At 39.4% G+C, this 25,644-nt stretch overlaps 1 protein-coding gene across 1 annotated transcript in view; it reads right to left on the bottom strand.

Moving 5' to 3' along the window:
* The window catches only part of PLCB4 (phospholipase C beta 4), a 1,792,792-nt gene that overhangs the window by 522,253 nt on the left and 1,244,895 nt on the right, over window positions 1–25,644 (bottom strand). Inside the window, exons 28-29 of the mRNA XM_044056592.1 lie at window positions 18,532–18,696; window positions 6,840–7,044 (exon numbers count right to left, since the gene is read on the bottom strand). Coding sequence (XP_043912527.1) covers window positions 6,840–7,044; window positions 18,532–18,696 — 370 coding nt within the window. The remainder of the gene's footprint in view (window positions 1–6,839; window positions 7,045–18,531; window positions 18,697–25,644) is intronic.

Genomic DNA, 25,644 nt, shown 5'->3' with positions numbered 1-25,644 from the left:
ACAAGGAGAAGGTTACTATCAGCTGTCTGTCAGGTGCTAGGATCCGCCACATAACCCACGCACTCAGGTCACTCCACAACAAGTACAAATATTTCTCTGTCATTGTCCATGTTTGTGTGAACGACCTGAGACGTACCTCTCTGGACTACATGAAAAGAGACATGGAAGAGCTCTCTGATCTTGTAGCCTAGGCAGGTATGACCTTAGCCCTGAGTAGCATTCTGCCATCACCCAGAATGATACCGCAGTACAAGGACAAAATGATTGACTTCAACAATTGGCTAAACTTCTGGTGTCATTCTAAGGGGATCCAGTATCTGTCTGCTTGGGATGACATGGTCGACAGACCACAATGCTTTGCCAGAGATGGCCTGCACCTGTCGCCCCTGGGATTCCAGATACTGGTTAAGGCTCTTGCCGCCCCATAGTACCTTTTTAGGCAAGGTTCAAATGACAAATTCACCACCATAACAGGAACAGGCAAGCAAAAACTGGGGTAATGCTACTCAATGCTAGAAATCTAAATCTCAAAATGCACTCACTCGAGGCACTCCTTAAAATGGAGAACATTGATATCTGTGCAGTGACTGAGACCTGGTTCAAGGCTCCAGAGAGCACCCCTGCACTACCAGCCTATAACTCATACCACACTTTTCGGCCATGTAACCTGGACCGGAACACCAAAGGCGGAGGTGTGTCCACATTCATTAAGGCTATCCACACCTCCAGGCTAGTTGCTCAGCATAATGCATACGAGGTTATCCAAGTGCAACTAACTCTGGGCAAAACTGCAATCCAAATTGGAGCTTGCTACAGACCCCCCACCATGCCCCAGGATTCCCACTCCTCTTTTCTTGATGTACTGGAAAATATTAGGGTTCAACCAAACACCCTAATAATGGGTGATTTCAACTACCCCACCATTAACTGGGAAAACTACCCATGTACCAACTCCTTCACACAACACTTTCTGGAATTCATAAACTCCACTGCCCTGGATCAACTTATCCACACCCCCACCAGGGGCAACAATATCCTAGACCTAGTCCTTACCAACATGAGTGACCAGTGTTTCACACCTGAAGTCAACTCCTCGTTGGTCCGATCCGACCATAAGCTAATCACCCTTGGTATCCACATCCTGCCCCACCCCCATTAAGGAAACCATGGTAAAAATTTCTCCAAAGCCAACTTCATGCTTCTTAAGACAAAAGTGGTGAACTTCATGACACCCATGCAGATGGACAATACAGTTACGACTGCTGAATCCTACACAAATGCACTCTATAAGCACTTACATGAGTGCATGTATCGTGCTATCCCAAAGAGAACCAAGATGCTATCCTCCAAAAAAAGGAAGCCAATCTGGTGGTCTCCTGCCATAAACAAACTGTACAACAGAAGGAAGAAATTGTTGCAAAAGAGAGTAAAATCCCATGAGTGGAAGAGCTCACTGGTTAAGCTCAGTAAGAAGCTGAGATCCCTTATAAGATCCTCCAAAAATAGCTACGAAAAAAAAATGCCACTGATTCTAAGGACAACCACAAAGCATTCTATAGCTATGTCAAGAATCTCAATGGCAACACCGAGATCTGCTCTGCGTTACAGCACAATGGCACGAAAATTACAGAACCAACTGATATTGCCAACATCCTGGCCGACAGGTTCTGTGCTAACTTTACCCCCCCACCCCCTAAAGGGCCCATATCTATACGGAAGAATGCAGAGTCCCTGTAATCACAACTACGTAGGTAAAAGCTGCACTCTCTAAAGCCAAAAATACTGCATCCATGGGAACAGACAACATCCCAGGCTGCATTTTACAGGAACTTCAGAACGAACTGGCTCCCCACCTAAGCACCATGTTCAATCATAGCCTCACAACAGGCTTTGTGCACACTGAATGGTGTACAGCAACAGTTATACCACTCCACAAAGGGGGAGCCACCACTGATCCTGGGAACTATTGCCCTATTAGCCTGATGAGCCTGGTCTGCAAGGCCATGGAATGTATCATCATGGAACTCATAAACAAAGACATTGGTAACCTTCAAACTCTGGATCCCACCCAGTTTGGGTTTGTGAAAGGCAGATCATGCCTCCTGAACCTGATCGACTTCTTTGAGGCAGTCACCAAAGCCGTAGATGAGGGTAAGGCGGTTCACACAGCCTATCTTGACCTCGCCAAGGCTTTTGACACCATCCCCCATTCAGGAATTATAGCTAAACTCACTAAACTAGGTATAAATCCCTACGTCACAAGATGGGTTGACAACTGACAGAACACATACTGTAAAAGTTGCAGACTCCAAATCTGATCTCAAACCAGTGACAAGTGGAGTACCACAGGGTTCAGTCCTGGGACTTCTCCTGTTTGGTATTTACTTCTCTGAAGTACAGGCTAACACAGAAGGCCTCTGGCTAATGAAGTTCATAGATGACTGCAAACTAGGAGCCATAGTCGAGTACCCAAATGATGCGGAAATCCTACAGAAGGGCCTAGCTAAGACAGATGCCTGGTGTCAGAGCCATGGCCTCAAGTTCAATGCCAAAAAGTGCATTGTCATCCCCTTTGGTAAAAAATCTGTACCCATAAACTACTACATAGACAGCAGTCTACTTAACACCGAATGTGTGATAAGAGACCCTGGGACCCAGGTGGACAGTAGTCTGTCCTTTGATAGTCACATCGCCACAGCAATCAGGAAGTCCTTCTACATGGCACACCTCATCATAAAAGGGTTATCATCCAAGAAAAGAGGTCATTGTTCCCCTCTACTCAACACTCATTAGACCCATTATAGAGTACAAAGCCCCTTTTGTAATGCACCTCACAAGACATCTGCAGCAGCTGGAAAGGTCACAGAAGTACCTCACAAAGAGGATTACTGGCCTTAAACAGATGCCCTACACTGACCGTCTCAAAAAACTCCAACTTTACTCCTTAGCATATCGCCTACTTCGAGGTGATCTCTGCCTAACATATAAAGCTATGTCAAACCCAGAGGTGTTGGACATGCTACACCTAAAGAAATCCCAATCCCTCCAAGCTATATGCTCTAGGGACCTAAACCTTGTCACCACAATACACAGGACATGCTGGAGGGATAGATTCCTGTCCCAGAGACTTCCCATACTCTGGAACAGGCTACCCATCTATGTCAAGCAAAGTTCTTCATTAGCTCTCTTCAAGAAAAATCTTGATGAGTGGATGGAAAATAAGAAATACACCCTGCGGATCACTTCTGTGTCTCTGCTCGACAGTGGCACAGGAAAATAACTTTCTTGGGTGGCGTAAGCCAGGGAAACTTGTTGGCTAGGCTTATGTAGGCCCTAGGGCCAATAGCCTAGTACCTACCTATAACCCTTTTCATCACAATGAACAAAACATGCTGGAGGGATAGGTTCCTGACCCACAGACTCCCCAGACTCTGGAATAGACTGCCCACACATGTCAATCAGAGCGCCTCCTTGGCCCTCTTCAAAAGGAACCTTGATGATTGGATGGGAGATAGGAAATTCACCCTAGGGATTTATGTCAGCCGCCCTGCTAGAGAGGGGTCCAGGGAAGTAAATAGTGTGGGAAGAAATGGCCAGGGAATTGTTATGGCTAGGCTTGTATAGGTCCCAGGGCCGATAGCCTAGTACCAACCTATGAACCTATGAACCTTTGAGCTAAGCATGATAAGCAGAAAGGCAGGTAATATGACAATCAGCTACTATGTGTTCCTTCACTAATTTTTGACTTCTTTTCTTGTAAACAGAAACACCACCGCACAAAACTACACATTCAGTCACTATACTTGTCTGACTGTTCTTTTTATCACTTGTTCTCCTTTATGACATTTACCCTATATCAGGGAATGTACAAAACAGGCAGGTATTTATGCCAGTCTTCTGGAAGTGAACCAACATGTTTTAGTTGTTGGTGATGGGGGATCCCTGTCTGCTTATGTGATGGGAGGAGGAAAGGGAAAAGAGCGCAGTTACTGAACTTGTACATTGTTTGTCCGATAAATGAGTGTTTAAATAAAATAATAATAATACTTTTCTGTGATGGTTGGTACTCCCTGCAGTCTGACACCTAGGACAGGAACCTCATCCGTCTCATCCTTCCTAGGACTTTAACCAGAACATTCATGAAGACCTACAGTGATCCTTCCAGTATATGGAAATTAAATGGATTCTGAATTGAACAAAAAATTCTTCAGTCTATATGTCACTATTCTGCAGCTTATGAATTTCAATTTGTTCCACAGGAAATTGCCCTCCAGAAGACATGTGGCAGAGGTGGAGGGACATGTTATTTAGATTAATTTGGGAGCCAACTAAAGTATGTTTCAAAGACATGCATCACACGGTCAGTGGTAGCACAACTATTTACCTGGACTTTATGGAAACTAGCCAGTTAGGAAATGTCATACAGAAGTACATTGGTCCAGTAGCTAAGATCTCTGCCTCACAGTTCAAGGGTCCTGTCTTAAATCCTGACTTCTGATGACCATCATTGTGGAGTTTGTATACTCTCCTTGTGTCTGTGTGTGTTCTTTTGGGGTAGTTCAATTTCCTGTCAGCTCCCAGATATATGATGACTGATTTATGACTTTATACTGCTTACATATATTACATTTGTCCTTGCCTTGTGGTTTGTTTGTGGCAGAAAAATTTATAAATGAATAAAAAAAAAAAAAAGAAATCAAAAATAGGATGAAATGGCTAACAACTGTCATGTGTAACATTAGTAATAACAACTGTCATGTGTAACATTAGTAATAACAACTGTCATGTGTAAAATTAGTAATAACAACTGTCATGTGTAACGTTAGTAATAACAACTGTCATGTGTAACGTTAGTAATAACTGTCATGTAACGTTAGTAATAACTGTCATGTGTAACGTTAGTAATAACAACTGTCATGTGTAACATTAGTAATAACTACTGTCATGTGTAACATTAGTATTAACTACTGTCATGTATAACATTAGTAATAACAACTGCCATGTGTAACATTAGTAATAACAACTGCCATGTGTAACATTAGTAATAACAACTGCCATGTGTAACATTAGTAATAACTGTCATGTGTAACATTAGTAATAACAACTGTTATGTGTAACATTAACAACTGTCATGTGTAACATTAGTAATAACAACTGTCATGTGTAACATTAGTAATAACAACTGTCATGTGTAACATTAACAACTGTCATGTGTAACATTAGTAATAACAACTGTCATGTGTAACATTAGTAAAGATACATTCTGCCTCACCCCAACATGGATGTGACAGCACATGCACATTGCTTTCTGTTAAAAGGTAATCAGAATCCTAGAGATGGAAAAGTATTTTCCACTATTATTTGACAAAGTATTTTCTGGAGCAGACGAGATTAATAGCTTGCTGAGAAGGGACAGGTACCATCAGGGATTTTTAACTGCTTGGCCAGGACTCTTGTTTTAGGATTTGGTGGAGAAGTCAAATATGATATGCAACTACACCGCCTCATCAAGGCAGGAAGAGTGTTCTTGAGATTCTACTGAGCTGTTCACAAAGTTAGCAAGAACGATCCAGAGGTGTGCTCTGGTGGAAACAGCTGTGTCATATTATATCAATCCATTAGATACTTCAGGGACAACAAAACCAGAGACATATTAGAAAGTTTGGAAATATGCTGCAGAATGATCTTTGTGACATGGACAGAGGTCAGATGTTTGAAACTTTTGAAAACCTAGCTGGGACTATCCGATCAAGAATATATTCATGGACGTTATTGCATTTTTATTTCTTTAACACACATGCATACATTTACCTATTGCTGGAGGTGGGATATCTTTTTTTTGGCATATACCTCTTTAAATGACTATTAGTTGAGGGCAGAAATAGTTGTACTTCTATTCAACCCAAATAGTGAGAAGCTTCTCTCCAGATTGCCAATAATACATATTCCCATGGCGGATTATAAAATGTTTAGATTTTTCTTGATTGTCTTTGTGCAACAGATCTTGGCTGAACTGAAGCAAGTAGCACAAATAGCTATTCCATGGCACCTTTTTTCATGCAGCTGTGAAATTGCCATTAGGTAAATGTGCTTGGTCTCTCGGTCTCAGTATCCTGTAATTATTTCACTAGATGTTAAAGTGAGGATCTAAGTGTATCATTCACTGCATGTTCATGAAGTGCTGGAAGTTATCTGGGGTGAAGTGGGCTGAGAAGTGGCTGAGTATGGCTTTAACAGACATGATTTATTCTCAAGTTGAGACACGTCTTACTTGGTAAAATTAAAGAACACAGACATTAATTACATCATAGCATTTTGTTTGGCAGAAATATACATGGGGAGTTTTTCTTATGTTGTTACAGGGAGCTCTTTACACTGGTATGGTGATGGACTTGAGGTACCACATGGCAATCTTATACGTAAGACAGCAGGAAATCTATAAGTTGTGCCTTCAAATGATAGATGGAATTTTTTTTTCAGGAGGACATTAGATAATTTATTAGAAACAAGAAAATTTGATTTGCAATGTCAAGCAGCTATCCAGGGATTTTTTATTTTTTCAAAACTTAACATGGCTGACTGGGGCCTCTAACCTTTCTATAAAGAGTGTAGACCAATGTTGTTTCTTCATATTTCAATTAACTGGTTCTTTTTTGAAACTCAAGAAAAAGTTTTCAGAAAGGAAAAAAGATTCTTTAACTCTGGTTATGATTCAATTGTTAGAAAACCAGTTTATATACAATGATTTGATCAAGGTTTTGGCTTAGTTCCCAGATCAGCTCTTTATTTAAGCAATCCACTAAATTCACCTCTTTAAAATGTCTGCCTATATAACTAACCTCCAAATCCATCAGGCACATAGGTTTTCAGAACAATATTGCAGAAGATAGTTGGCAAAGACAAAGGTTTGTTGCCTTCATTTCTTAGAGAAATGTGTCGATAGCCTGCTTGAAGACCATCAAGAGGTAATATCCTCTGACCAATTAACTTGTTGTTATCATCATAGACTGCAATCCTCAGCACTGCCAGGTCTGGCAGGATGACCTGTTGAAAAAGAAAGAGAATGAAAATATATTATGTCATGTCCAGTTAAACAGTCATTATACACAAATCAACAACTGCAAAGGGACTATGGATATAGAACAGTCCTTAGAAAATGACGGTATGAACAAAGTGCTAGAATTTCAGATAACGATTAATGGATGCTTTTACAGACTTTTAAATTAATACTGAATCGATGCTGGAAATTGCTGTGAAATTAGAAGCATTTGTTAGACTAAAAAGTCCCAAAATAAAATATATATTTGCGAAGCCTGGCATATAATTTACTGGCATTTCCCTTTCTTAAGTTAATGCATTTTTATTTTAGGTCAGACAGAAGCTTTATCTACTGGAGATATCCTTGTTTTATGGGTGCCTTCTTAACAAATAAAATACAACATGGCATGATACACTGAAGCACAGCTAACTGAAGTTCCCATATATCATCTCTGCCTTTCTGGGCCTACCTTTGAAAGCAAGTATATCACACATTGTGTTGAATGGTATTTGACATCTAAGAGCTGTGTTTCTTAGAATGTAACAAGTAAAATCTTCCCCAGTTTATGTAAATTTTACTGCTGGTATTAAGTTTAAAAAATTGATAACTCGACTCTAGATGGTCCAAATATGTTGAGGGGTATCCAAAACAGGCAGTTCCTTAAATTAAATTGCTTTCTTCATTGCCTAACAAATGACAGCCCTAGATGTTCATATTATTGCTCATAATGTTCTTCGTACACATATGCCAGTTTTGTTGAAACTCTTTTGGAGGCTGGTGTCTAACACAGAGACACTGTATTTGTGGGGAAAAAAGCTTAAGTGCCAGCATAAACTGCAGCCAGCAGCTAATGATGCTTCCTAGAAAATAAAAATGGGTAATTTATCATAGGTGAGCGAGAGACAAGAAATTAGTTTTAAGAAGAAAGAATCACCAAAGGAGAAATTAAAAAAATACCTCCAACTTTATGTGACATCTGTTCTCCATTCTGTTACTATTTGAAAATTATTTTCTTTTTCACACTGATAATGAGATAACACTATTATCTTCATAAGTGCCACTCTTTATCAGGGGACCTATTGTTTGTCACTAGTCAGTTGACTGATGCTCAGAATTTTGAACCTGGGAGATTACCAGCATGCTGTCATAGCAGATAGACTTGGAGAAGGGTGAGTTTGTGGAATCTTGGAATTGGTGTGTGTGCGTGTGTGTGTGTGTATATGTGTGTGTATATATATATATATATATATATATATATATATATATATATATATATATATATATAAGTATATTATACATTCGAAGGTTGGAGCTAGCCTCTATGTCAGGAGTACAGGGAGCTTGCCCCCCCCCCCCAAAAAAAAGAGACTTTGAGGGTGGTGCTGGTTTGACTAGTGGCCTTTCACAGTTTTAGATGTTTTGGGTTTAAATAAACTTGAGTTGATTACGTGATTACTCACAGTAATCTCTCTTGCTGCTGCAGCATATCATTCCTTCTATAATATCCACATTTTCTACTTGCTCATTTCCTTGAGGTATTGAAACATTTGATGAGGCTCTTCCTCCGTGTTCTTTATGGACACAAAGTGAAATAAAATTATTTAGTACAACAATTATACAAAACAGTATTTTTGGGCCAAAGCCCCTTGTGCCATTTAAATAACAAAAAGATTTTGCATCAAGGGCAAACAAAGTTAGGAGCAATTTGACAAGAGATATTTATCAAACCAGCTTAATGAAACTTCACTGAGAAGGACTGTTTATTGATGTCAGCTAAGTTCTACATAGACAAACATTTTTCCTCCTGGGGATGAAACACCTCATACCTATTCATGTGAGTGAGTGCAACAATCACAGCCCTTTCATTTTATAACTAGCTTTGATATTTCAAAATCTGAGATGAAGAGAAACACTGGTTTAACTAGCAAAATCAAACTGTTTCACCTTTTTACAAATCTGGTGCCGAATGGTAAACATTATCTCAATGGGTTAGCTTACACTCACATAGACATCCTGTCTTCTAACATATACAGATCTACTTGGACAAGCGCACATTTGCATATGTGCTTGATAACTGTTGCTATTTAGTTATTTATTGTTATACACTAGTCCTAAAGCACCACTGAATGGTAAACAGCCCAAACCTCTGTGTTTGCACTGAATTCAAATATTCCTCATCTCTGTACATTTTATGTCACACTCACTATACTGTATGGTATAGAAATGGTAAATGTGTTTCAAATTTGTAAATACCTTTCTGGTCTGTGTTATTGTAAGCAATGATCTGAGGATCACACCACCAACCTGTTCAACAAAGTTAAATAAATAATAAGCCATACTCTCCATTAAGTATATTCAATAAAGTATAACTTGATAATCCGAGTTTTACTGACTTGCCCAACTGTCATAAAAATTACAAGTTTAGCTTATCCTCTAATTCTGTTCCAAAATGTTTTTAACAGTATTCATGTTTTCTTAATTTATAGTTATGTCTTGCACAGTGAGTTTAGTCTGCCAATGTGTGCTTTTGGGGTCTGTGTCATTTACTCAAATGTTTACAAGACTGAACATCTAAATATTGAGGTTCGAATGTCAAATCATGGAACACTGAAGCAGAGAAGTGAACAGGACCTGTATTGTTTGAGATCACGGGACTGCAGGGATATGGGTTTTGGTGTTTTCCCCACTATGGTGTGATCTTGGAGTTGGTATATATACTTAGCAGAAGGTGTGAGAGGCACGGCCCCCACATGGTTTGTATGGGGTGCTTGCTTCACTACAAAAATAAATAAATAAATGTTTTTCTGTTTGTACCATTTTGATTTTCCAAGACTTAACGTTTCCATCTCAATATTGCAGCATTCAATCACATGAGCATTTATGAAATAGATGCAGCTTTTTGTATGGATGTAGAATCACATTACCTTACCTTCTCTTAACTCATTCTACACTATGTTGGTTTAAAAACAGGGACTATGAATCAGGTACAGTACCATAAATGCTGTTTTTAAAGTTGTCTTTGCAAGGAGATGACAAATTCTTATTGTTTGCTGACAGCTCTTTTCCATGAACATGCCGGTCAACTCATAACTCTTCTTAATGGCTACTGCCATTGCTCCTTAGCTTTAAGGTACGTTCTTTGCACTGTATTTACTTGTTCTTTGCTGCCATTGCTCCTTAGCTTTAACGTACGTTCTTTGCACTGTATTTACTTGTTCTTTGCTGCCATTGCTCCTTAGCTTTAAGGTACGTTCTTTGCACTGTATTTACTTGTTCTTTGCTGCCATTGCTCCTTAGCTTTAACATACGTTCTTTGCATGGTATTTACTTGTTCTTTGCTGCCATTGCTCCTTAGCTTTAACGTATGTTCTTTGCACTGTATTTACTTGTTCTTTGCTGACATTGCTCCTTAGCTTTAAGGTACGTTCTTTGCATTGTATTTACTTGTTCTATGCTGCCATTGCTCCTTAGCTTTAACGTACGTTCTTTGCACTGTATTTACTTGTTCTTTGCTGCCATTGCTCCTTAGCTTTAACATACGTTCTTTGCATGGTATTTACTTGTTCTTTGCTGCCATTGCTCCTTAGCTTTAACGTATGTTCTTTGCACTGTATTTACTTGTTCTTTGCTGACATTGCTCCTTAGCTTTAAGGTACGTTCTTTGCATTGTATTTACTTGTTCTATGCTGTCATTGCTCCTTAGCTTTAACGTACGTTCTTTGCACTGTATTTACTTGTTCTTTGCTGTCATTGCTCCTTAGCTTTAAGGTACGTTCTTTGCACTGTATTTACTTGTTCTTTGCTGCCATTGCTCCTTAGCTTTAAAGTACGTTCTTTGCACTGTATTTACTTGTTCTTTGCTGCCATTGCTCCTTAGCTTTAAGGTACGTTCTTTGCACTGTATTTACTTGTTCTTTGCTGCCATTGCTCCTTAGCTTTAAGGTATGTTCTTTGCACTGTATTTACTTGTTCTTTGCTGCCATTGCTCCTTAGCTTTAAGGTATGTTCTTTGCACTATATTTACTTGTTCTTTGCTGCCATTGCTCCTTAGCTTTAAGGTACGTTCTTGCACTGTATTTACTTGTTCTTTGCTGCCATTGCTCCTTAGCTTTAAGGTACGTTATTTGCACTGTATTTACTTGTTCTTTGCTGCCATTGCTCCTTAGCTTTAACGTACGTTCTTTGCACTGTATTTACTTGTTCTTTGCTACCATTGCTCCTTAGCTTTAAGGTTTGTTCTTTGCACTGTATTTACTTGTTCTTTGCTGCCATTGCTCCTTAGCTTTAAGGTTTGTTCTTTGCACTGTATTTACTTGTTCTTTGCTGCCATTGCTCCTTAGCTTTAAGGTACGTTCTTTGCATGGTATTTACTTGTTCTTTGCTGCCATTGCTCCTTAGCTTTAAGGTATGTTCTTTGCACTGTATTTACTTGTTCTTTGCTGCCATTGCTCCTTAGCTTTAAGGTACGCTCTTTGCACTGTATTTAAGTGTTCTTTGCTGTCATTGCTCCTTAGCTTTAAGGTACGTTCTTTGCACTGTATTTACTTGTTCTTTGCGCCATTGCTCCTTAGCTTTAAGGTACGTTCTTTGCACTGTATTAACTTGTTCTTTGCTGACATTGCTCCTTAGCTTTAAGGTATGTTCTTTGCACTGTATTTACTTGTTCTTTGCTGCCATCGCTCCTTGGCTTTCAGGTACGTTCTTTGCACTGAATTTACTTGTTCTTTGCTGCCAATGTTCCTTAGCTTTAACGTACATTCTTTGCACTGTATTTACTTGTTCTTTGCTGTCATTGCTCCTTAGCTTTAAGGTTTGTTCTTTGCACTGTATTGTTCTTTGCTGCCATTGCTCCTTAGCTTTAAGGTATGTTCTTTGCACTGTATTTACTTGTTCTTTGCTGCCATTGCTCCTTAGCTTTAAGGTACGTTCTTTGCACTGTATTTACGTGTTCTTTGCTGTCATTGCTCCTTAGCTTTAAGGTACGTTCTTTACACTGTATTTACTTGTTCTTTGCGCCATTGCTCCTTAGCTTTAAGGTACGTTCTTTGCACTGTATTAACTTGTTCTTTGCTGCCATTGCTCCTTAGCTTTAAGGTATGTTCTTTGCACTGTATTCACTTGTTCTTTGCTGCCATCGCTCCTTGGCTTTAAGGTACGTTCTTTGCACTGTATTTACTTGTTCTTTGCTGCCATCGCTCCTTAGCTTTAAGGTACGTTCTTTGCACTGTATTTACTTGTTCTTTGCTGCCATTGCTCCTTAGCTTTAAGGTACGTTCTTTGCACTGTATTTACTTGTTCTTTGCTGCCATTGCTCCTTAGCTTTAAGGTACGTTCTTTGCACTGTATTTACTTGTTCTTTGCTGCCATTGCTCCTTAGCTTTAAGGTATGTTCTTTGCACTGTATTTACTTGTTCTTTGCTGCCATTGCTCCTTAGCTTTAAGGTACGTTCTTTGCACTATATTTACTTGTTCTTTGCTGCCATTGCTCCTTAGCTTTAAGGTACGTTCTTTGCACTGTATTTACTTGTTCTTTGCTGTCATTGCTCCTTAGCTTTAAGGTACGTTCTTTGCTGCCATTGCTCCTTAGCTTTAAGGTACGTTCTTTGCACTGTATTTACTTGTTCTTTGCTGCCATTGCTCCTTAGCTTTAACATACGTTCTTTGCATGGTATTTACTTGTTCTTTGCTGCCATTGCTCCTTAGCTTTAAGGTACGTTCTTTGCACTGTATTTACGTGTTCTTTGCTGTCATTGCTCCTTAGCTTTAAGGTACGTTCTTTGCACTGTATTTACTTGTTCTTTGCTGCCATTGCTCCTTAGCTTTAAGGTACGTTCTTTGCACTGCATTTACTTGTTCTTTGCTGCCATTGCTCCTTAGCTTTAACGTACGTTCTTTGCACTGTATTTACTTGTTCTTTGCTGCCATCGCTCCATAGCTTTAAGGTACGTTCTTTGCACTGTATTTACTTGTTCTTTGCTGTCATTGCTCCTTAGCTTTAAGGTACGTTCTTTGCACTGTATTTACTTGTTCTTTGCTGTCATTGCTCCTTAGCTTTAACGTACGTTCTTTGCACTGTATTTACTTGTTCTTTGCTGCCATTGTTCCTTAGCTTTAACGTACGTTCTTTGCACTGTATTTACTTGTTCTTTGCTGCCATTGCTCCTTAGCTTTAAGGTTTGTTCTTTGCACTGTATTTACTTGTTCTTTGCTGCCATTGCTCCTTAGCTTTAAGGTACGTTCTTTGCACTGTATTTACTTGTTCTTTGCTGCCATTGCTCCTTAGTTTTAACGTTCTTTGCACTGTATTTACTTGTTCTTTGCTGCCATTGCTCCTTAGCTTTAAGGTACGTTCTTTGCACTATATTTACGTGTTCTTTGCTGTCATTGCTCCTTAGCTTTAAGGTATGTTCTTTGCACTGTATTTACTTGTTCTTTGCTGCCATTGCTCCTTAGCTTTAAGGTACGTTCTTTGCATGGTATTTACTTGTTCTTTGCTGCCATTGCTCCTTAGCTTTAAGGTACGTTCTTTGCACTGTATTTACTTGTTCTTTGCTGCCATTGCTCCTTAGCTTTAAGGTACGTTCTTTGCACTGTATTTACTTGTTCTTTGCTGCCATTGCTACTTAGCTTTAAGGTACGTTCTTTGCACTGTATTTACTTGTTCTTTGCTGCCATTGCTCCTTAGCTTTAAGGTACGTTCTTTGCACTGTATTTACTTGTTCTTTGCTGCCATTGCTCCTTAGCTTTAAGGTACGTTCTTTGCACTGTATTTACTTGTTCTTTGCTGCCATCGCTCCTTAGCTTTAAGGTATGTTCCTTGCACTGTATTTACTTGTTCTTTGCTGCCATCGCTCCTTAGCTTTAAGGTATGTTCTTTGCACTGTATTTACTTGTTCTTTGCTGCCATCGCTCCTTAGCTTTAAGGTACGTTCTTTGCACTGTATTTACTTGTTCTTTGCTGCCATTGCTCCTTAGCTTTAAGGTTTGTTCTTTGCATTGTATTTACTTGTTCTTTGCTGCCATTGCTCCTTAGCTTTAAGGTACGTTCTTTGCTGCCATTGCTCCTTAGCTTTAACGTACGTTCTTTGCACTGTATTTACTTGTTCTTTGCTGCCATTGCTCCTTAGCTTTAAGGTATGTTCTTTGCACTGTATTTACTTGTTCTTTGCTGCCATTGCTCCTTAGTTTTAACGTTCTTTGCACTGTATTTACTTGTTCTTTGCTGCCATTGCTCCTTAGTTTTAAGGTATGTTCCTTGCACTGTATTTACTTGTTCTTTGCTGCCATTAATTGCTCCTTAGCTTTAATGTATGTTCTTTGCACTGTATTTACTTGTTCTTTGCTGCCATTGCTCCTTAGCTTTAAGGTACGTTCTTTGCACTGTATTTACTTGTTCTTTGCTGTCATTGCTCCTTAGCTTTAAGGTACGTTCTTTGCACTGTATTTACTTGTTCTTTGCTGCCATTGCTCCTTAGCTTTAACATACATTCTTTGCACGGTATTTACTTGTTCTTTGCTGCCATTGCTCCTTAGCTTTAAGGTACGTTCTTTGCACTGTATTTACTTGTTCTTTGCTGCCATTGCTCCTTAGCTTTAAGGTACGTTCTTTGCACTGTATTTACTTGTTCTTTGCTGCCATTTCTCCTTAGTTTTAAGGTACGTTCTTTGCACTGTATTTACTTGTTCTTTGCTGCCATTGCTCCTTAGCTTTAAGGTACGTTCTTTGCACTGTATTTACTTGTTCTTTGCTGCCATTGCTCCTTAGCTTTAAGGTATGTTCTTTGCACTGTATTTACTTGTTCTTTGCTGCCATTGCTCCTTAGCTTTAAGGTACGTTCTTTGCACTGTATTTACTTGTTCTTTGCTGCCATTTCTCCTTAGTTTTAAGGTACGTTCTTTGCACTGTATTTACTTGTTCTTTGCTGCCATTGCTCCTTAGCTTTAAGGTACGTTCTTTGCACTGTATTTACTTGTTCTTTGCTGCCATTGCTCCTTAGCTTTAAGGTATTTTCTTTGCACTGTATTTACTTGTTCTTTGCTGCCATTGCTCCTTAGTTTTAACGTTCTTTGCACTGTATTTACTTGTTCTTTGCTGCCATTGCTCCTTAGTTTAAGGTATGTTCCTTGCACTGTATTTACTTGTTCTTTGCTGCCATTAATTGCTCCTTAGCTTTAATGTATGTTCTTTGCACTGTATTTACTTGTTCTTTGCTGCCATTGCTCCTTAGCTTTAAGGTACGTTCTTTGCACTGTATTTACTTGTTCTTTGCTGTCATTGCTCCTTAGCTTTAAGGTACGTTCTTTGCACTGTATTTACTTGTTCTTTGCTGCCATTGCTCCTTAGCTTTAACATACATTCTTTGCACGGTATTTACTTGTTCTTTGCTGCCATTGCTCCTTAGCTTTAAGGTACGTTCTTTGCACTGTATTTACTTGTTCTTTGCTGCCATTGCTCCTTAGCTTTAAGGTACGTTCTTTGCACTGTATTTACTTGTTCTTTGCTGCCATTTCTCCTTAGTTTTAAGGTACGTTCTTTGCACTGTATTTACTTGTTCTTTGCTGCCATTGCTCCTTAGCTTTAAGGTACGTTCTTTGCACTGTATTTACTTGTTCTTTGCTGCCATTGCTCCTTAGCTTTAACATATGTTCTTTGCACTGTATTTACTTGTTCTTTGCTGACATTGCTCCTTAGCTTTAAGGTACGTTCTTTGCACTGTATTTACTTGTTCTTTGCTGCCATTGCTCCTTAGCTTTAACATACGTTCTTTGCATGGTATTTACTTGTTCTTTGCTGCCATTGCTCCTTAGCTTTAAGGTATGTTCTTTGCACTGTATTTACTTGTTCTTTGCTGCCATTGCTCCTTAGTTTTAAGGTACGTTCTTTGCACTGTATTTACTTGTTCTTTGCTGCCATTGCTCCTTAGCTTTAAGGTACGTTCTTTGCAATGTATTTACTTGTTCTTTGCTGTCTTTGCTCCTTAGCTTTAACGTACGTTCTTTGCGCTGTATTTACTTGTTCTTTGCTGTCATTGCTCCTTAGCTTTAAGGTACGTTCTTTGCACTGTATTTACTTGTTCTTTGCTGTCATTGCTCCTTAGCTTTAACATACGTTCTTTGCATGGTATTTACTTGTTCTTTGCCGTCATTGCTCCTTAGCTTTAAGGTACGTTCTTTGCACTGTATTTACTTGTTCTTTGCCATCATTGCTCCTTAGCTTTAAGGTACGTTCTTTGCACTGTATTTACTTGTTCTTTGCTGCCATTGCTCCTTAGTTTTAAGGTACGTTCTTTGCACTGTATTTACTTGTTCTTTGCTGTCATTGCTCCTTAGCTTTAACGTACATTCTTTGCACTGTATTTACTTGTTCTTTGCTGCCATCGCTCCTTAGCTTTAAGGTACGTTCTTTGCACTGTATTTACTTGTTCTTTGCTGTCATTGCTCCTTAGCTTTAAGGTACGTTCTTTGCACTGTATTTACTTGTTCTTTGCTGCCATTGCTCCTTAGCTTTAACGTACGTTATTTGCATTGTATTTACTTGTTCTTTGCTGCCATTGCTCCTTAGCTTTAAGGTACGTTCTTTGCACTGTATTTACTTGTTCTTTGCTGCCATTGCTCCTTAGCTTTAAGGTACGTTCTTTGCACTGTATTTACTTGTTCTTTGCTGCCATTGCTCCTTAGCTTTAAGGTACGTTCTTTGCATTGTATTTACTTGTTCTATGCTGCCATTGCTCCTTAGCTTTAAGGTACGTTCTTTGCACTGTATTTACTTGTTCTTTGCTGCCATCGCTCCTTGGCTTTAAGGTACGTTCTTTGCACTGTATTTACTTGTTCTTTGCTGTCATTGCTCCTTAGCTTTAAGGTACTTTCTTTGCACTGTATTTACTTGTTCTTTGCTGCCATTGCTCCTTAGCTTTAAGGTATGTTCTTTGCACTGTATTTGCTTGTTCTTTGCTGCCATTGCTCCGTAGCTTTAAGGTACGTTCTTTGCACTGTATTTACTTGTTCTTTGCTGATATTACTCCTTAGCTTTAAGGTATGTTCTTTGCAGAATCAGCTGGATGAACACAACTCGGTGAAGGTAAGCTCCGCACTCATTCTGTTGCATGTGAAATCACTGACAGTGGGGTTCTAGGTGTGCCAGACAGTGATAAGTGTGCCAGACAGTGATTCCTTTCTTTTGGGAGATTCTTTCTTCTTTCTGTTTGTGCAGCTGTGAAGTTGGCATGTATATATTTGGTGTGTGCGTGTGTGTGTGTGTGTGTGTGTGTGTGTGTGTGTGTGTGTGTGTGTGTGTGTGTGTGTGTGTCTGTGTGTGTGTGTGTAGAGGTGGCTTGCCCCTCACATGGTTAGATGCAGGGAGCTATATTCACATTTATTTATTTTTTGTCAGGTTGATTTTGTGATCACTTGTGTTTATTGAGTTAGTTCCTCGTGGAGTTGTAACTCAGCGATTCATAGTGTTAGCTGTATATCACAACCAGCACAGATTTACTAGGCACTTGAACTGATGAATTTTGTAAGAAAACAGTTTACTGACAAGTGGTCAAATGTCCACTTTGTTGACCACTAATAAACCCTGGAACAGCTAGCTGTTGTAAAATCAGATTAAGGCAGGCACTGACGACTTATGTTTCTGTGCCAGATCATGGTACCATAGGGTTCAGGACATTTTTCCTTTCCCCACTGTACAGTGATTTCAGAATTGGTACATCTAATTACCAGGGGGTGTGGGGGTGCAGGGGGGCCCTGCTAAACCCATTTTACTTTTTTTTTGCTTTTCAATCGACCAGTGATAGACCATTTGCTTTCAAACCCCTTGTCATTCAGTATTTTATTTTTTTGATAATATTGACATGTATTCAATAAAACCTAATCCATTCACTCTAGAATATATCTAATCCTATTGTTTACCTACCGTCTCATTCTGCTTCCTTATGTCACATCAGTGCTGTCAAAAACAGACTTTTAACAATAAATGGAGTATTATGAATGAGAGCAAAAAACAAACATAGGACAAAATCTATATTTAGAAATAGACTGATACAGTGATAAAACATAAGAATGTCTGACAAAATCACATTGGTCCATATGCATTATGTTTTCTCCCCTAGATGTTGGTAGTTACAATATATGTGTTTTATAACTATAATTTAGTTATTATGTAATTATCAATGTACAGAATGTACTGCAGTTATTAAACATAACATATTAATCAGATTAACTTTAAAATGTTTCTACTACACTGTATGTTTTCCTTAGTTCATGTGTTCACAAATTTGTCTTTTTAGGAATAAATTAAAATATCTAAGCCAAGTGTGGTAAACATCTGCATTTTGAAAGGAAATGAAACAAGTTCTTAGATAAAACACTGTATCAAATTAAAGTATGAAAAGCAATTAATCTTTACAATAAAAGAGAAAGAAGTCATTTTGGCATCACTATCGGTCAAAGCATTTTGCATGCACTTACAAAGTATATGTTAAAGATGTTACCTTTCTGAATACAAATGGTTCTTCATTGTAAACGGGATTCAGACCATTATTCATTACCATGCGTGTTTTGAATTCTTTACGTATTGTATCAGTAGGCAGACCATACATGTCAACTTCCACATACGTGCCTATTTTTTTATCTGATAAAAACTGACCAGATATGACCTAGAAAGGAAAAAAAATAATTCCTGGATATCAGACCTTATATTTGTTATAAGGGCAGTGTTAAGCTATTTACAGTATAGTAAGGTGTACCAGTTTTTAATAGATTTATTGTCACACATCTCTAACATGCAAAATTTGCTTATAAATGCCTAGTAATTGTACTGCATAAAATAAAAAAGTCATTTTACTGCTTTAGAAATGAATTATTTAATGTTTCAGTGTAAAAAAATTTCCATTGAATATTCATGCTTATTTAAAGCAGCTACTTTCCTTGCAACTTTGGTATGTTAGGTGATGGGCACTGTCAGGAAGTGTGTGGAGGTTATCTTTGCAATCTTTTTGTTCTAGTACCTGACATCTAAAGATACCACCAGTGATAGGGAGGGCAAGCATTTCTGTTTATTCTCACTGACATCAGAAAATAAGGCTGGTACTCCACTATGCATACAGTTCAAATCCATCTTACAAAAACAGAAGCAGTCTGATATCTCCTCTCCAAAAAGCATATTGTCAGTGACACTGACTGGTGTCCAGTATCCTGCTGCCGGTCCATACAAAAAAAAGAAAGACAGCCTCAGTGTGAACTTGCAAATGTAGCCTGTTTTTAGCATAGATAAAAAGAAGACCATCTTATTCTAACCACTTTGTATTCCTAGCCACCAACCACAGTGTCCTTCAACAAAGTCTTGGTAGAGCCCAAAATCAGAATCACGTCCCTTTGTATAAACATTTTGAGCTTTGAGTTTACCAGTGTTCATATCTTAAAGCATACAATGCCATTGTTTTATAATATATAAATATCCTTCCCAGTTACCCTCCAAGGATAACCACCAAATTCCAACATCATCCCTTAAATAATGGCTATAAGAGTGGCCAGCCTACCACAGATAGGTGCCCATGTATTGACTCTGGCAGTTATATAATTTGCTAGGCTCTGATAAAGAAAATAAAGCAAACTATATTTTTGAATTCTACAGCTGAGGAGATCATCTGTTACCATCTATGGTTCCATCACCTGGTCCTTCTATTGTATACTTACAAAATTAAGTTTCAAGATCCTCTTAATTTCTAGACCACAAATCCATCTATCTTGTTTGACAAGTGGCTCCAGGATGACATAAATGCTTACTTTACATTTCTATGTGGTTTGCTGGTGCAATGTACTTCTCTGGCCATTTAAATAAACAACATTGATGGAGTGCCAATATATAACTTTTACTAAAAAACTTGGGCTAAAAGACTAAAACCAGTCAAAGTAATGACGCATTGTTGTAATAAGACTTCACTGCCAGAATCAGTGCAGGTCTTTTGTGCCTCCAAAATGCTTACGCAGGTGGTGTGAGACTCCCATAAATGCACAGTCTCAATAAGTACACAAGAATCCTTTGACAATGCAAGGAAAAAATAGCATTTCAGAAACAGACGTGTTTCAGCACTTTATATCTTTTAAAGCTCTACTCTGCTTCATTAGTTCCACAACTCTGTTATAACACCATTAAAACTGTAGACAGATTTCAATTTGGTCCCCTCTGGACTTTTTCAATAGAAAAAAAAAAAACACGACACTGAATACGTTCCATATAAGTAGCATTTTGTTTGTCACCCCATTTGTTTCTTTCTTTGAGCTAAGGTGCCTACAGGATCGTGTGCTTGTTTTGGGAAAAATATCATTGCTGGATCTAATTCTACTGTTAATAATAAACTGAGAAACATTGCAAACTTATAACATTAAGGCAAGGAAGGAAAGGGGGGATTTACTCTTATAGTGACCTCTCCTTGATGAACTTCTTGTATGGCAAATATTTTTACACAACTGTATTATGTATTTTTGGAAAGATCACTGTAACAAGAAATCATAATATTTGGGCTGAATTGCAAGCAGTACGTTTTCCTTTTTCCTTAGGAGATGGCCAGTTATAAGATTCCTGTCTAACACAGCCATGCCAAATTCTCATAGTTACCTATCTCGGTTACTGCAGGTTAAGTGAATAGGGTTTAGCTGGATTTCAATTCATCACAGACGGTCAAAACTATATTAATTGTGCTGTGTGGGACCAGGATTGGAATGACGTATTATGAGTTTTTTCACTTTTTTTCATTTCTGTGTAGTTGTTGAAGTTTCCCCATGATTGCTTTTTTAAGTTTCAAATCACATTTCATGATTTAAACAATCAGAGGAATACCTAAAACTATAGTGATTCAAATGAATACAAGTAAAGCAGACCTCTCCCATCTCTGGACTGTTTCATTAAGTTGAAGTGTTTGGAGAAAGTAAAGGCAGTCCATGTGGCAGCTCCCAAAATACCTTGTGCAAAAATGTTTCTAAAGTCAGCCACCGAGTTTGCCTCTGCCTTAGTGGAATGTACTCTAACAGTGTTTGTAAAGGTTTACTGTACTTGTCATAGCAAAAGTCAGTACACTGGGATAGTCAGTTAGTGCACGCATGCTTTCAGGTGGACAGATTTTTCTCTCTCCCTTTCTTTAATCTTGAAATAACTGCACAGTTGCAGGCAGTGTAGTCAGACATCTAACTGACCACCTACCTGCACTGCAGTATGGCACTGTCATCATCCAGTTTATGAGAATGAAACTGAAAAACATCTCAAATCTGAAGAACTTACCACATGATCAAATAGACAGTGACCTTTGTTCCTATAATTGGTATCCACTGTATGAAATACTAGGTCCGGTCTGTTATGGATGCACATCTGTTTAAAGTAGCATTGCAAAAGCACCTCACACAAATAGGCAGCCTCAACAGTAACGAAATGTAAGGAAGGTGGATATTCTTTGTTTAATGACATTATCAAGGCACTGATAAAAGAGTAGGACAAAGCACTAAACGTAAAAGAATTTAGGGAGACCACAGTAACAGGAACGAGCATAGACATATCTGTAGCAAATGGCACAAAATTACTATGCAGCTATAGAAACAACCTGACATAGCCAGCACGATTTTGGAAGGTAGCAAATATAACCTTTTCCTATGAACACTGACTTAATTACTGTGAATAAACAGTTCTACAGATTATTTCTTTCTTTGGAAATAACTGATAAATTATCACAGACTGTGTGTTGTGCCAGGGCTAGCCACTCAATGGTGTAAAATATGGCTGTAGGTGATTTGGTTGTGTTGATTAATCTCACCAAATGGGCATGGGTATTTGTCAGTGATAAGAGGGTTGAGAATCCAGCCTACTCTGACCTACACCAGGGACCCATGCTAACAGTGGGAGGGGTGTGTGTGCCCCTATTTGCCAGTGTGTGTCTGCAGTAAAACCCCAGCAGCCCTGGATCAATAAGCTACTGGCTGGTCAAGGTCCTGTTGCCCAGGTTGGGTTAGCTGGAATGGCTCTGTTAAGTGAAATCTCTAAGTAAAACCAATCAACATGCCAAACATAAAGTATGAGTTGCTGCACTCAGTGCAGGTTCACTGTCAGGATGGAGCTTGGAAGTGGATGACATGATGGTTGGGAGGATGCTGGACATCCTATGTATCCAAGAGACAAAATAGAAGGGCAATGCAGCAAAGCCACTTGGATTGGGATCCAGAGTCTACTACTTAGGAGGAAGACAGGCTATAAGTAGTGTGGGAATTGTGGTGAAAGAGAGGCTTCAGAAGCAGTGAAGGATGTCATCAGAATTAGTGACAGACTTGTGGCAGTCAGACTCCAGTCTAATGATAGGACACTATTCATAATCTCAGCCTATGTATCACAGCAGAGATGTGACAGTAAACAGAAGAGTACATTCAGTCAGTAGTTACAGTACCTACTAGATAAAGCAGGACAACATGAATTGGTGTTGATAATGTGTGACCTGAATGCACATATCAGGACAGCAAAACAGGATATTAGGACTGCCTGGGCCCACATGGGTGGGGCAACAGGCAAAGAAGGAGAGGCCATTCGAGACTTCTGTCTAGCAAATGGCTTGATAGTAGCCAACACATGGTTCAGAAAGAGAGAAAGTCACAAGATCACATACAAGAGTGGCCTGCATGCAACTCAAGAAGACTTCCTCCTAGCAAGGAAAGGGCAATGGGGTAAAATCAGTGATTGCAAAGTCATCCCCAGTGAAACAGTTGGTCAACAGTATAAACCACTTCTTGCCACAATCATCTGCAAGCAGTAGTCAGAGAAGGCTTTAACGCCAACAGAGACCAGGCTGAAGGCAAGAAATTACTCAGGGTTGTAGCACCTCAAGAGGAAGAGAAAACAGGTGAAGTTGAAGACGAATGGCAGCATCTCAAAACAGTACATGTCAGGATCACAGAACAGATATGTGGCTAGGCCAGGTATGGAAATAAGGTACATAAGGAAAGCTGGTGGTGGAAAACAGAAGTCCAGGAAGTCATCAAAAAAAAGAAGGAGTGGAAGAAAAAGTGAGAGACAGAAAAGATGGACCAGGCTACGAAGGAATACTGGTTGGCTGACAAAGATACTAAGAAAGGAGATGCAATAACAAAGAACAGGGTATCAGAGGCACTCTACCAACTTCTGCAAAGTAACTCAATAGGTGGCACAAAGAAACTATATGAGGTTGCAAGGCAAAGACAGAAAGGTGAATAAGATAGTCAGACACCATTCATAAGGGATGCCAACAACAACCTGCTCACCGGTCCACAGAACATCAAAGGCAGATGGAAGGAGTACTTCCAGCTGTTTCTGAATGGAAAAAAAAACACAAAAGCTATGCTACCCAAGATGCAGCCTACGATGAGAGAAGAGGCAGAGCCCACCACAGAAGAAGTAAGGACAGCACTAAGGAAAATAAAATCAGGAAAAGCAGCAGGCTCAGATGAAATCACAGCAGTTTTAAGTTACGGGAGAAATGGCTCCTGAGGGTACTCATAGCAGTGTGGACAGAAAGGCATAGCCCAGATGACTGGGGAATAAGCATACTCATGCCACATACAGGTACAAAGGGGACATCCACAACCATGGACACTTCAGAAGTATCAAACTCCTGTCACATTGCATGAAAGTTCTGGAGAGCGTGATTGATAAATACACAGAGTAGTAGAATGTAAGATGGGAGATGAACGGTTCAGATTCAGATCAGGATGCAGCACAACTGACTCAATGTTTGCAGTGAAAAGACAGTCGAAAAAAAGCTAGAGATGAGGAAAGAGTCCAATTGGGTATTCCTAGACTTGGAGAAAGCATATGACAAGGTATTGAGATAGCTGATTTGGGCAGTTCTGCAGTGGTTTGAAGTCCTAGAAACAGTAGTAGAATTAGTGCAGGCTATGTACAAGGACCAAATGACTCAAGTACAAACAGTGTTCAGTCTCACAAAGGGGTTCCCAGTGGGAGTGGGTGTGCATCAGGGTTCAGCTCTGACCCTGCTGCTGTATATACCGGTAATGGATTCCATTAACAACAGGTTGGAAGGGACAGATCAACAAAGTTGCTGTATGCAGACGATGAGCAAGAACTTCAGCAAAGGATAGGGGAATGGAATGCAAAACAGAAGGCACATGGGATGAAACTGAGTACAGATAAGAGTGCTGTAAAAGCAGCAAATTGAGGAAATCAGAAGAAACTGAGAACTGAGATAGAAAAGAAGACAGTAGAACAGGTTAAGAGCTTCAAGTATCTATGTGGGGTGGTTGAGGAAAAGGGAAGTATGCACAAGGAGGTCAAAGTTAGAATCCGAGGGAATGCAGCCAAGTCACACAGAGTGTTAGGGGAAGTGTATGACAGAAGAGTGCCAAAGAAGCTAAAAAGTTAGGTGTAAAAACAGTGGTGTGACTAGTACTACTGTATGGTACAAAAACCTGGACAGACAGTAATGACAGTGCAGATGAGGAAGCTAGAGGTGATGGAATAAAGTGCCTGAGATGGGTGGTGGGATGCACAATGTGGGACAGATGAAGAAATAAGGGCATAAGAAAAGAAGCTCCAATTGCAGACAAGGTCAAAGAGAGTGCATTATGGTGATTTGGGCACGTGCAAAAAAGCAGAAGACAATCTGATGAAGAAGATTTTGGACAGACAGGAAGAAGGAAACAGGAAACGAGGGCTTTCAGCAAAGAGGTGGATAGATTTTGTGAGAAAAGATCTGCAACAGGCAGATATGAGTATCGAATAAGGCAGGAGTGTGGCAGTGAATTCAAAGAGATGGCGACAGTTAACACGACACCACAAACCCCATGTAGAATTATCTAAGAATTTGTGTGGCAAAATAGACATTAACGGACCTGTAAGTTTAGAGAGAAATTTACTTTCCAAAAGTTAGCGCAGATGATTAAGGATATTAGCTGTTAACAAGCTGCTTCTTGTGGTCCATGGTTCAATTCCTTCAGTCTCTATTTGCTGACTGTGTAACTCTGGATAAGTGAATTATTTAGTGCAGTTGGGAAATTGGGCTAGGCTTCTCAAAGGTCTTTCCAGGACTGCATGCCTAGTACTACCTATGAAATTATTAGCTGTACAATGGTAAATCAGCTGCTTTAGCAAGCCAAAACATATGATTAAGCTTCATGAAATAAAATTCTAGGACTATTTTATAAGGATGACTGTACCATTCTTTGTTTACACTTTTGAACCATTCTTTTCGCAGAAGTTTACTAGAGAGAGAGCGCCAGGCCAACTAGTATTTTCAGTCTACCTGAAAAGATAGTCAGAAGGTGGTACAGCAACAAATAAAGCGTTACCTTAACGACGACAGTGTTTTATCACACAGACTATGGGATTTAGAACCAGCCACAGCGCCATGATAAACCATACTGAAGCTTATCGACTGCAGAGCACACCACAGAGATAATGGGCACCGTGTTGCTGGGTAACTTGAGAGCACACCACAGAGATAATGGGCACCGTGTTGCTGGGTAACTTGAGAGCACACCACAGAGATAATGGGCACCGTGTTGCTGGGTAACTTGAGAGCACACCACAGAGATAATGGGCACCGTGTTGCTGGGTAACTTGAGAGCACACCACA

Source organism: Protopterus annectens, chromosome 1.part2 (assembly GCF_019279795.1).
Source record: "Protopterus annectens isolate FY-2018-M chromosome 1.part2, PAN1.0, whole genome shotgun sequence".
Taxonomy (NCBI): domain Eukaryota; kingdom Metazoa; phylum Chordata; order Ceratodontiformes; family Protopteridae; genus Protopterus; species Protopterus annectens.
The sequence above is the reverse complement of the archived record's forward strand: the minus strand, read 5'-3'. Positions and strand labels throughout refer to the sequence as shown.